At 29.4% G+C, this 13,694-nt stretch overlaps 1 protein-coding gene and 1 long non-coding RNA gene across 2 annotated transcripts in view; one reads left to right on the top strand and one right to left on the bottom strand.

Moving 5' to 3' along the window:
• The window catches only part of RyR (Ryanodine receptor), a 417,183-nt gene that overhangs the window by 206,433 nt on the left and 197,056 nt on the right, over positions 1-13,694 (bottom strand). The window contains 4 exon segments of the mRNA XM_067275817.1: positions 983-1,384; positions 1,458-1,697; positions 5,106-5,235; positions 7,640-7,835. Coding sequence (XP_067131918.1) covers positions 983-1,384; positions 1,458-1,697; positions 5,106-5,235; positions 7,640-7,835 — 968 coding nt within the window.
• LOC136979862 (uncharacterized) overlaps positions 1-13,694 on the top strand; it is a 233,162-nt gene that overhangs the window by 32,196 nt on the left and 187,272 nt on the right. The gene's annotated exons all lie outside the window — the stretch shown is intronic.

The raw sequence follows: 13,694 nt of genomic DNA, 5'->3' as shown, positions 1-13,694 counted from the left end.
AAATGAGGTCAAAGGGTCAGGTTTCCAGTTTGTTAAGTTCAGGGATCCTCCTGGTGGCAACTTTTGGATTTATGACCAAAGCTGTCGCCACACTTGTTTTCTAAAGTTATTGATTTACATTGTTTTTTGTTATTGATATCAGTAATGGTATCTTCTCTTCTTTTGGACATGTTGAAAAAATATCCAAAATACTTGATAAATATAAAGTCTAGTCTGTGTAAGTTTTTTAAAACTTACACAGACTAGACTTTATATTTATACATCAAGTAGAGTACTGAAAGTACAAAAATAAAAACGAACTTATACACAGGATACAAATGAACAACAATACATAACTGTTCTTAACGAGACTCATTAAGAAAATGGTCATTCATTAACTCATGCCTATGGCAATGTTTCAATAATACCATCTCCCTAATGCAGTAATATGTCAAACCATAAAACTAGGAACTCAAAGTGGAAACTACCTGTAACCCTCAACTGTTTTGAATAATAATCAATTCAATAAAAACATTTCTTTATTAACATTTCTCATAATCAATTTCAGTCTCAAAAGTGCCTCCATTTGTAATACAAATTCAAACTATCTAAAATTTATGACAACTTAAACTGTTACCTCACTAATCTAACAATAGATTTTCAACAAATTTAATATCAAAAATTAACCAGAAATTAAAGGATTAAATCTTTATTTTAATAAAATATAAATGTAAAATATCAACTTTTTGCATTATAAAGATTCATATTATGTTTATAAATAATTTGACTTAAGATGTTTTGAAATCTGCCATATTTTTTGTGATTTAAGTAAACTATATTTTCAATTAAATGCTTAATTCAGTAAACTATATTTGTGTGTAACTTAATGCATAAAAAAAAATCTCATTTATTTTAAAATAAATATAAAAATGATTTAAATTAATCAATACTTGGCACATATTTTTAAATCGTATTAATTTTAACTTTTTTATTTAATATTTACCTTCTTGTCCAATGGCTGGCATTTGAATATTAAAACGTAAACTAAGTACACCTTGTAAATCTTCTACAGGAACAAGAGATCTTAATATAGCTCTTGCTCGAATACAATCATTTTTCCCCTGAGCAATAGTTGCTGCTTCTGGAGCACATCGACCCAATAAATCAACTAAAGCACAGTAAAAATTTAAAATTGCAGCTCCGATGTCTATGTAATCTTCATCCTCTTCTGCAGATGTATCTCCAATACTTTCTTTTTCTGCTTGAATTCTTTCAGACATTTTAATAGCTTCTTTTATAGCTGCAAATAAGCCTGGACCTTCACCTCTCAATGCTGGACCAAGACATTCTGGTCTTCTGATTAATAAGCGAATTACAAGATTGGCATTTTCCTCTACACTTTCTCCTGGAATTTTAAGTAAAGATATACAAATTATATACATGTAGATAAAAACTTTATAAAACAAAAAATTTCTTACCATTAACCCAAACACAAAATTTTAAGAAATCTAAGTAACGTTCTCCTTCTACAGGATCCCATCCAACATCTGGATATCCTTTATCGATTAATTCTTGATTAGATTGTAAACCACATCGAGATAAATATATTGCAATTTTTTCTAAATAGTGTTCTCTTAATGCAAGAGCCAATTCACTATTTTCCATCAATGATGAATATGCAACATCTAATGGTGTTGAACCACGAAGAGACGGTCGGGCTGAAATATATATATATATATAAGTTAAATATCAAAAATCTTTATGAAAAAATTATTCTATTAAAGAATGTTGCATATATATTTTTTACTTGTTAGAAAACACTGCATTATATTCTCTTTATAAAGTTGGTAATATTAATGCATACATTGTAATATTTTTTCTATGTATATATTGAAAATTCTTACTTTAAAATTGTCACAAATGTTTTTCCATCACACACAAAAAACAGGCACCACCAAGAATCAGCACAAAATTTTTGAACTGATGGTGAAGCATATGGTTCAAGTGAGCAAAACAAGCAGGGGACAAAATATACATACATGGGCACTTGTCCCTCCCTAACAACAAGTAATACAAATTCCCCAAATTATAGTTGAAAAAGTGATTGGATATGTAACTTTAAACCCTCAACCATGGAATCACATCTTAAATTTCTTGTCTGTCTTAAAACACCCAAAAAATTAAATAAATAAATAGAAATTATTGACATAATTATTTATCTCCAAACTTGCTCCTTCCCTAAAAAATTTCCTGCAAACACCCATGTATACATGCAGTATACAGAATTTATGTAATAAAAAAAAATAAATGTTGCAAGTATATTGATCACTTTCATATTCATCTTTGATTTGTAAAACAAAAGATTTTGAACACAGAGAATATTCTTTAGTCAAATTTAAATACATTTCAATACACACAATAATTGTTTTATATTAATTTAAATTTAAATTAATATTAAAGTAACGCTAAATAAATTACATTCAAATTTCTAAATTAAAGATTATTTTTTATTCTTATTATTTTAAAAAAGATGCTAACATTTTGTATTAAATAAATTATTTTCCCTTATAATTATAACCTAAGTTTATTATAATTTGAAAAATAAGATAATTACAAGATTAGTTTTTTTATTAATGTTGTATCTAATGTAAGTAGCATCTGTAATGTTCACAATTAATTAATTTCAATCATGACCAAGACCAGGAAAGGTAAACTTATGCTGAGTGTCCAAAGTGACATGTCAAAAGATATTGCAGACATAGTCTGCCTTATGGCATTTTGCTAATATGACTCTCTTCAATTATATTCATTTTATTATTTTAGATGCTTGCTCTGCTCTTCAGATAGTTTTTGATAGCATCACTTTCAGCTTTCTATCAATGTAAACATTGTATTAGATGGCTAGGGGAATTGGAACTAGTAGTGGAGCTTGAAGATGTTTCAAAATTACTTGCATCTCATGACCAGTCTCTGACAAATAAACATTTGCTTACAACTAAAAAATAAAGTAGGTTGCCTCTTAAAATAGAGCCTGCTTCTGATGAAGGCCCACTTTGCATCAGTAAAACATGAACAAAGGAATTAGAATAATATGTTAGCTTAATAGAAAAGAAATTGGCAGATTGGCACACATTTTGAAAGAAATTCTGTAATTAATACAATAGTGTCAAATGAAGTCGCATTCTAAAGAAATACGAAAGGTATTTTTTAAATAAGGTCCGGTTTTTGATAAGAAGAAAAATACTGTAAATATCGTTAAAATATATTTTTTTCCATATTCTACATACTTTTATCTACTTTTCTACATAATTTCCATTTTTGTTCAAACATTTGTCATACCGCTCAAAAATTTTTTAAATTCCGACTTCAAAGAAATCTGCCACCTGCCACCAGAAAACATTAGGCCACTCCACTTGTCTTGTATGGCACGGCAGAGTTTTCTCAAGGTCACACAATAAGCTCCAGAATTGATTGTTGTGCCTCTTGGCATAAAATCCACTAACAAAGTTCCTTTCCTGTCCCAAAAGACAGTTACCATGATCTTTCGTGCTGAAATTGAATAACAGATCGTATCTTACAGTCAGCAGGCGACTCAATTTTCTTGAACATTATAAACTTCTACAGCTCAGCACATAGACAGAGGATACAACTGCAAATGGCATCTAAACACGCACAAAGCATGCTGAAAGCACATGCTCATGCACACTGCTGCAATTACGCATCATTCTCACTCTCATTCATAAACGGACCTTATTTAAAAAATAGCCCTCGTACTTAGAGGAAAAAGCTTCAGTCCATGAAGCAAGCATCTTTATTATCACATTTGAAGAAAGTGACAATCACTATTAGCACAGCCTAGCATTGAACAGCCTTGAGCTAAAAAAAAAGTCATCAAACATCTTTATTAAGCTCTCTTCATTCAAAATGAACAAGATTTGATGAAGATTCAAATGAAGTTCCATTATTGCCTTTAGTCTTTCTACAATAAATATGCAATTTTTAAGTTCACATTTGTCATTCATCACAAGCAAAGGATGAAAATATTTTAAGGTAAGCAATACTACACATACTATAGCATATTTTTATTAATTAATTTTACTTTTTCAGTGTTTTTATAGAACTATTGTTATTTTGCACTTAACTGCTAGTGTAAACATGTTTTTAGACTTTATAGTCACTGGCAAGTAGGAAAAAAAAGTCTTGTTTTAAAATGATTTTCACTTTATGGTAGTAGTATGTCTCTAGCCTGCCAAATTAGTAACATATATGTTGTATGCTGATACATGTATATGATTTAATTTATTTTTTATTATGTAAATTATAATTTCTTAATTTCACTTTTTTATTATATTTTTATTGGTATGTTAAATTCATTATATCATCATTTTTTCTCAATCAGCTTTTTCAAATTTATTCTAATTGAAATATATTCAACTTCATTTCTTTAAAAATAGTTGTCTGAAGTCTGAAACTTCAATGTGCATAAATTGTTTTAAACATAATTATGTTTACTGTATGGTTTTTGGACTCAAATATTTTTCGTCTCTATCCTAAACTTTTTTTATATTAACTTCCTAAAGTTAATTTTGCTAATATTAGATTTTTGATTCCTTTTTCTATGTCTCATTTATGGTGAGTCTGTGAATTTGAAAATATATTTGAAAAAATTGTACAATACATGTGAATATTTACAATACATGTGAACACAAATTTTAATTTTATAGACATGTAATTTTTTACTTCTAAATATGTCTTAGTTGATAATATATCTCCTTTTGAGCTTTTTAATTTAGTACATTATTTTCCTTCATACTGGGACTTGTAAACTTCATGTTTAATATTATTCCTTATACAAGTGCATAATAAGAAATAAATATACTGTAATTTTACAAGAGATAATATTGGCTTGTGAATAACAACTTCTTCAGCTCTAGGATTTGTTGTAATATGCATTGCATGCATATGTATATATATATATAAACAAATAATATTATAAATGAATAAATTATATATATAATTTATTTGTTTATGAACTTAAATTCAAATAATATATTATAGTACTAATATTTTATTTTAGTATTATAAATAGTATAGTATTATAATATAATAATATAAATATATATTACACAAAAGAATGTTGCTGTTTTCTAAAAGAAATCCTAAATGTTCAAACATTGCCTTTTGATTCTGTCTGCTAGTTCTGCAAAAATAGCATAGGAAGCGACAACAAGCAACAACCATTTCATGTGATGTATCCTGTAATAAAAATAAAAAATTCAAAGTTTTTATACAGTTATTTTAAAAATATATTGTGTCTTATAATATATGTTTTAGTAAAAAAAATAAAAATCTATTTAATAGGAAAAATGTAGCATCTAAGTTTATACAAAATGTAACATTTAGTTATCTGATTTAGTTCAAATATTTCATTAAATTAATAATTTTAAATCAGAATTTGCTGATGTAAAGATTTAAATTTTGAATATATAAAAATTAAACCAACAGTCAAGAGCCAAGAACGTATCAAGGATGAAGGAGTAGAGAAATCAGAAATGGCATTTAAGGATGACAAGAAAGGTTTCTGGAATATATGAGAAAGGTGAAAAATAGTAATATATATGTGGGTACAAAAAGCAAAAAAAAAATAAAAATGATGGTCTGTTTGGAGAAGTGAGAATGTATTGAAAAGAGAGAATATTTCAGTGAACTTTCAGAATGTGCAGACGTCAGCAACGAGATGTCTAAGTATGAATCCATGCCATACTCATTTACAGGTGTAAATGAGAATGGGCATGGATGTGAGAAGATCAGTGTACAAGAAGTGAGAAGAGCAATTAATAAATTAAAATGAGAAAAGATGCAGGTGTAGATGGAGTATGTGTTGAAATGTTAAAATATGGTGATATGTAGTTAGCTTGTATGATAAACCTCTTTTGCATGTGCTAGGAGAAAAGATGGATACCAAATAATAGGAGAGATGCTATTATTGTGGCTCTGTATAAAAGGAAAGGTGACCATGCAAGATGTAATAATTATAGAGGTATAAGTCTGCAAAGCATGCTAGAAAAGATATTTGCATAAGTTCTAATGGAGACCCACTAGAACTTGTGCAGAAGAAAATTACTAGGCAGAACATCTGGAATGCTCAGTGTGGTTTTGTAGCAGTTAAGAGATTGAATGAGTGCTCTTGAGGTTGAATGAGTTGAATCTCATTCAACCTCTAGGCATTGACAATAAATGGAGAGAAAATGAAAGTTTTAATACTTGAAAGAGATGAGCAAATGAGTGAGTGCAAGATACAGCTGTGACAATACAGGAGGTAAGAGAGTTTGTTTACTTGGAGAGCAGCACCCTTGAAAGGAATAGCAGAATAGATAGGAAGATTAAAAGATGAGTGTATGAAAGTAGTTCAGTGCCCAGGGTGATTGGTTCATAAGAATGTGTTTCAAAGAAGGCAAGCATGTCTGTGTATAAAAGTGTAGTTCTTCCAACCCTGTTGTATGGTTGTGAGATATGAGGGTAAGGAATGAAGCATAAAAGAGTGATTGCAGCTGAGATCAGATATTTAAAGTATATGTGGTGTGACAAGAAGAGATCTGGTGAGTAACAAGTATGTGTATTGGTGCAATGTGGCATGAAAGAGAACACAATTGAAGAAGTATATCAAGGGTATCTGTGTTGGATTGGCCACATGAAGAGAATGTCGAAATATGAGGTGTATAAGTTTATATGTGTGGAGTGTGGAGGGAAGGAGAAGGCATGGAAGACTGAGGAAAAAATGGATTGAGAAGTGGAAGAATGTCTTAAAGAGAAACAAATTCTGAGTGAAAGAAGACACTGAGGATATGTGAAAAGAATCATAAATTTGGAAGAAGCAAAAAAGGTATGTATGGATAGACAGAAATGGCACAAGTTAGTCAGGTATGGGAGTATTGCATGATTTCAGCAAGTTCTAGCCAACTTAAGAATAAGAGAGAGGCTAAAGAATAAGAGAAAGAGGAGAGTAAGACAATTAAGGAAATAGAAATATATATTACTAGGAGTAAATCAAGATAATAAATTAAAAATAGGGATAACCATCTGTCTTTGAACTTGAAAGTTATCAAATAGCAATTGTTTTGAATAAATACTAAAAATGAGAAAATACAGGATTAATTTTTTTATTATGAAAGTTATTCCTTTATATTTTTATAAGAGTAAATAATTATTTATTAAAATAGAACTTCATTAATAGAACTTCATCAAAGTCCAAATTAGTGAGTCTGCATTAGCCAGGCTATTATTCAAATGTGTATGATCTGAGAAGTATATTTTATTTAAAGTCAAATTTTATTGTGCACTTTAATTTAAATAAACAAATACAATGGTTTGATAAACTTTATCAAACCTTTGTATTTGTTCATTTGTTCAAATCATATCTTGATACATCTGTCTAAGAGCAAAATAATAGTTATTAAAGCCCAAATTAGAATTAACAAATTCAGTATTTAAAAAAAATACACAATGCAAAACAGTAGTCCAAACTATTACAAATTTTGAATTAGTGAAGTCCAAATAAGCAAGGTTTTACTGTATATAAAATTTAAATAAACATTAAAATAAGAAAATGAAAATAACTATAATCATATTACACAAATGAATGTTTATCAACTATACATACCTTTTCAGCAGCTTCAGTGGCTTGACCTGGACTAGTGGGTGATGTTGCTGCAGCTGCTGGAGTGGCTTGAATAGCTGATTGTGTTTGAGCTCTTTTACCTAATGTATTCATCATTACATCCATTACATTTTCATGCACTCTAAGAATACGTATTAAATCAGGATGTTGAAAAAACACTCTGTTGTTTACTAATGTCCTGAAAAATTTTATAATAAAGCCTTAATAAAAAGTTTATTAAAAATATATAACTTAAAGAAATCTTTAAATATATTGATAGACTGATAGAGTCAATACTAAAGTCATAAAATTTAATTCATTAAAAAGTCATCAAATGGAAGTTATTCAATGTTTCATTTACCATTAATATCAGTATAGTTTAATCATAGTAGTTATCAACATTAAGTAAATGAGTATTTTATTCGAGTTTTGATATTTTTAAAATTTATACTATAGCAGAAATTGAAACTAGAGTAGTAAGAAAAAAAAGAGAAAAATAAATCATCAAAATTTGATATATTAAAAGGTAAATAATGTTTCCTAAGGTTCTAAGATCTAGATTTTCTATGATCTATTCTATGATCTGTAAAACTGCAGAGTAATCTTACAAATTTTGTAGTGAGCTTTAGTTTTGTAACAGAATCTCTTAAATCTTGCTTCATTGAAAAACAAATGTTTATTAATGTACCTTTCTAAACTTCCCTTTTGGGTCTTTCAACCCATTTTTGTGTGTATGAGTATTATTCCATAAAAATGGCATCTAAGCAACAGCAAACTAAAAAAAATTTTTTAATAACTAATATGTCTGATAATATTTGAATTAGACTAAACTTTTTGAAAGATTTTAGATTTCTTAGAAGACGAGTCTAAAATTTACAATTTTATTTTTAAACATAATACCCTTGAAGATGAATTAAAAGACTTAAAAGTACTAAGTTTATATATGTAAGTAAAAGTTTATTCTCCAATAAAGCAGAATTTAAGAAATTGTTGGTTAATTTAGCAGCATAACCTTAACTTCAAATTAATGTATAAAATTCTTAGAGAATTCCATCAGTATGGCTCAATTTCAAATTTTCTTCTTATTGAAAGATAGCAACCAATTATTAGAGAAATACACAGAAGCATGGTAAGACTGGCCCACAGGGGTACTGTAGGCCATCATTAAAAAAAATTAATACAAGATGATAATATGACAATACATAGCACTAATTTTTTTTAATTCTATATTTTTATAGCAAGAATCCCATATTTGTCTCTTATTACATTGTTGCATCATTGCAAGATTGCTTGGCTGCAATCCATTCAAAACAACTATTTCCAAGAAATACATTTACAATATATATATATATATATATTTGTGATAATCAAAGAATACTGGCTAGTTGGATGGCTGAAGCAAAGATGTGAATGAAGAAATCGAGAAAAGAAAAATTCTCATTTTGTCAACGAAAATTTTTCAGAAAACAAAAATGTGCAAAAATGTAAACATTTGTGACAATTTTCAAAATTAATGTATATAATATAATCACAGATCAAGTAAAAATAAGTTTTAATAGTCAATACTTAATGAACAATGCCATTTATAATGATTTTTATTATATAGATCCAAATAATTTTCATAAAATTTTATGCAGTACTAATAAAATCCCATTTGATGCATTAGAGAAGATTTGATAAATAAAAAATTGAATAACTAATGTAAGAAAAAATTTACAGAAAGAACTGTTATATTTTGCAAAGCATGGACTATTTTTAATGAAACCCTAAGAGATGAATATGAAGACAAATATAAATGTTCAGATTCTGATTCAGATAATGATTCAAAATTAGATGATAAAGATGTGATAGTTACAAGTTTTGTATTTTTTAACATGCATTGTTGTAATGCCAAACAATCTGCCATATTATCAGGCTATATTAAGGCTAATTATTAAGTTAGCCTTAATATAAACCAATAACACAAAAGATTGTTTGACATTACTTAAAAATTGGGTTTATGAATTATTTATATATTGTGAGAGCCTGGACTCAAAAGAAAAAAATTATAAAAGGATATGATTATATCTTTTCCCACAGACTTGCTTCCTTGTCCAGAGATGACACATCTGGATAACCAGGAACCAAATGGCTAGAATTTATCTATTGGATAAAGACTAATATTGGCAAAGTGAGTCTCTTGCAAGAAGGATATCCATGTACCACATAGTGAAACACTATATCTACTATGAGTAGCATAGTACAATTCCAAGTGGTGCAAGAATCAAACCCTTAAGTATTTACATAATGAATGATTTCCAGATAATATCATTCAGATAATAAATGCTAAAAAACAATAATGTTTGAAAAACATATCATATCACATATTTTGAAACAAAAAGATTTCAGACTTCACAGTTAGGGCTGCATTTAGATATTTATTAGGGCTTGGGAGTGTGGAGACTGATATCTATGGCTGATACTGATAGTTCATACAAAGTGGCAGTCAAAGGTTGGCTCTCCCCCACTCTTCTATCTCACTACCCCTTCTTTATAATGTATTATTTCTCTTAATTCTAAAAAAAATTATTTTGGTGGCATGACTTTGCCAACTATTCACCAGAATTTGCCAATATGAAAGACACATCTGTAATGTCTTCCCTGTTCAAAGCATATGCATGAATTATACTATTTTTATATCTTGGCTGCTCAATAACTCCAAAATTGTACATTTTTAACTTTGTGTCTATGAAGACTTTTGATGAGAACCACTAGAACCACAAAATATCAAAGATTTGGCCAAATCTACCAGAACCCATTTCCAATGACGTTTGTGAGATCCTTTAACTATACAAGTATTATCCACTCAGGTATCTTTCAAAAATGATTTTCAATATTAAAATATATTTTAAATAAACTTTGTAATAACTTAAGTCATTGTCTTATGTTGTCAGAAAGAATGTATTGATGAAAATAGAAAATGAAGCAATTATGGATAAAATGAACAAAATTAGTACAGTAATTTAAAATGTACATTAATGTAACATGTTTTAATTAATGTATTATTATAATATTTTTATATTTATTGTATTATAACCTTAAAACTTATATCCTGTATGTGTAAAGTTTATATCTTGTATGTATAATAATGTATGTATAAGTTTATATCTTGTATGTATAAAGTTTATATCTTTAAAAGTTATATCTTGTATGTGTAGGGAAAAGCTACAATATAGGGCCTAAAGGCCTATATTGTAGCTTTTCCCTACACATACAAGATATATTGTAGCTTTTCCCTAACCTAATTTTCAGTGTAGTCCAGCCTTGCAAGGAAGCTCTTCTGATGAGCTGCATGAAAACTAAGATATAAAGCCTACATTGATGCAATCTTGTAGATATGAGAATGATATAAAAGACTTATAAAATGAAAAAGAAAAAACTAATATGTTTTAATAAAGTTAAAACATGTACTAAACTAGTTAAGTAACGCTGCATCAGCGTGTAGTCGAAACGAAGCTGCTCGCACCTTTATTTTCTAGATTATGAGGGAAAAAGAAACAAAGAATCATTCGTTCTCAACAATATATTTGATTTCTATTGGATCATTTAAAGGTACAAATATAAGGTCAGAATAAGCCATTAATTAATTGCTATGCCAACGTTTCATGAAATTCTGGCTGTCACTACGGGCCTTGGACTTACAGATTGACTCGTAGCGATCTTTATTGTAACTCTTTAAAAATACTGAGTCAGTTATTTTTTTCACTCGACTCAATGTAACATAGGGAAGACTGATAGCTGTCTCTTTTTTCCCTATATCTATTTTGACTTTTGGAACAGTTACTCCTTGTGATTTATGTATAGTCATCGAGTATGCTAAAGTAAGGGGAAACTGTCTACCAGATCGCAATATACTGCCATCGTTCGAAAAGCGTGTTATGGGGATTATTGGAAACAGATGACCATAGATGAAAGGTCCCTGATGGCTATCGAATTCCACTAAAATAAACAGAGGAAGAGCTGGAGGGCGAGAATTAGGAGCATATATAATGTAGCGTATAGTTCCTAGTGAACCATTGACGAGACCTCCTTGCACCCATAAGTTGACTCTCAGCATGATTCTGGCACTAACTGAGAGATACAAATATTTGGCGAGATCAAGAGCTGAGTCATCTTTGGATGAAGGCGTCCAGTTGACTGCAAGTAGTCTTCGTTGCTTTGTTTAATTTGCTTGTTTGTTGGATATAGCTCTACTGCCGTTTGGAACTGATCAAGTTCCTCTCTGGATAAACAGGCCCTATTTCTTGTCGTCAGAATGTTCAGATCTGTATCAGAGAAATCACCCAAAGCTAGATGTTGTAAGACATCTGTGAAGGAACTAGTTTATACTGGATGTCTTTGTTAAAACTAGTTTTAACTAGACAAAACGGGTTTTAACAAAGACATTCAGTATAAACTAGTTAAAATGCATCCTAACTAAAAACTGGTTTTGACTGCAACATATAGAGTGATTCGAGGTAAGATGATAAGCGGGGAAGATGCCTACTTTTTGATATTTTCAAATGGTGACGTCAGATATTGTCATGTGTTTGTATGATGAATCGTTGGGCCAATATTGAGTGCGGAAAGCTGTAGTTGGCTACTGTTACCTCATTTTCTACATCTGAGAAGAATAAAAGCAAGATAAGAACGAAGTTTTTGTTGTGAAATGTTTCTAGAATCATTTTAAAACTAAAAGTTAAAATAGAATTTATTAAAAATTGCAGAATTAATGTGTGATGTAGTTAAGGTTCTAAAGTTTCCATTGTGAGCTACTGCCAATCCCAATCAGACATGCTAGAACACGTGACACACGTAGGCATCTTACCCTGACAAATGGAAAAGATGCCACATTTTTCTTGGGGTAACATGCCTATTTTTTGTTAATTGAATTCCAATATGCCTATTTTTAATAAATTTTTGTTTTCTCGTTTTATTGCAGGATATGCATAGAAATTATATAAGGACTTCTCAAAAAGGTTTTTGGACTGAAAAAAGCTTTCAGCTAGCTATAGAGCACGTTAGAACGAGCAGAAACTTAACAATACTTATACTGTGCTGTTATACTTACTATGAAGTACTTTGTACTACATTTGCAATAAATTTAATTTGGTTAAGATATTCGAAAATTAATTTTATGCAATTATATTTGTTATCTTACCCTAATGGCATTTGGCATCTCACCCGGATACTTAGGGTGAGATGCCTAAAATGCCAGACAGTAAAAATCGTCATTGCAAACACAATATACAATTATTTTTCGTATACTCCAAAGTTTTCTTTGAAAAACATGCTCAAGAATATGATATTTCCATTAGAGGCCTCCAAAATCAAAATTATCGCTATAATTTCCTTCATAAGCAAAATGTTAAGCACCTTCCCCTGAATCACTGCACATAACTTTATTTCCCCCAAACATATTTATGTACCTAAAATTAGTTTTAACTAATGTTAAAAGTTAAAACTAGTTTTATCTAAAATCAAAACATGTACAGCAGTAAATTAACTAGATAAAACCCATTTTGTCTAGTTAATTTACTGCTAAACCGTTTTGTCTAGTTAAAACTATAATTTACTGCTAGTCAAAAATGAATATGCATTAAAACTAGTTTTAACTAGACAAAATGGGTTTTAACAAAGAAGTCAAGTATAAACTAGTTTCAACTAGTTAAAACACATTCTAACTAAAAATGGGTTTTCACTGTAACATATATATATATATATTAGGGTGTCCCTTATTTTTCGAATATATTTTTTTTCTAACACGTAGGGCCAAGTTTTGTTTATTTTACCCTTAAATACTCCAACAATAAATTTCAGCTCATTTTGATCACTAGAACCTGTGCAGACTTGCATTGAATCATTTCCATACATATGGTGCTAGAGAAGTGGCACGTATTCGCTTTGTTTGCCATTCTAACACAATTTGTCAGGCTATTAACATGTATAGTTTTTTTCAAAGATGTCAGTGGAATTACGAAGCACTAAAAAACATATTTTCTTAGTCAGAGAGATAAACCACCAAATCACGGGTGCAAAA

Source organism: Centruroides vittatus, unplaced genomic scaffold (assembly GCF_030686945.1).
Source record: "Centruroides vittatus isolate TY-2023 unplaced genomic scaffold, ASM3068694v2 contig_1158, whole genome shotgun sequence".
Lineage (NCBI taxonomy): Eukaryota > Metazoa > Arthropoda > Arachnida > Scorpiones > Buthidae > Centruroides > Centruroides vittatus.
The sequence above is the reverse complement of the archived record's forward strand: the minus strand, read 5'-3'. Positions and strand labels throughout refer to the sequence as shown.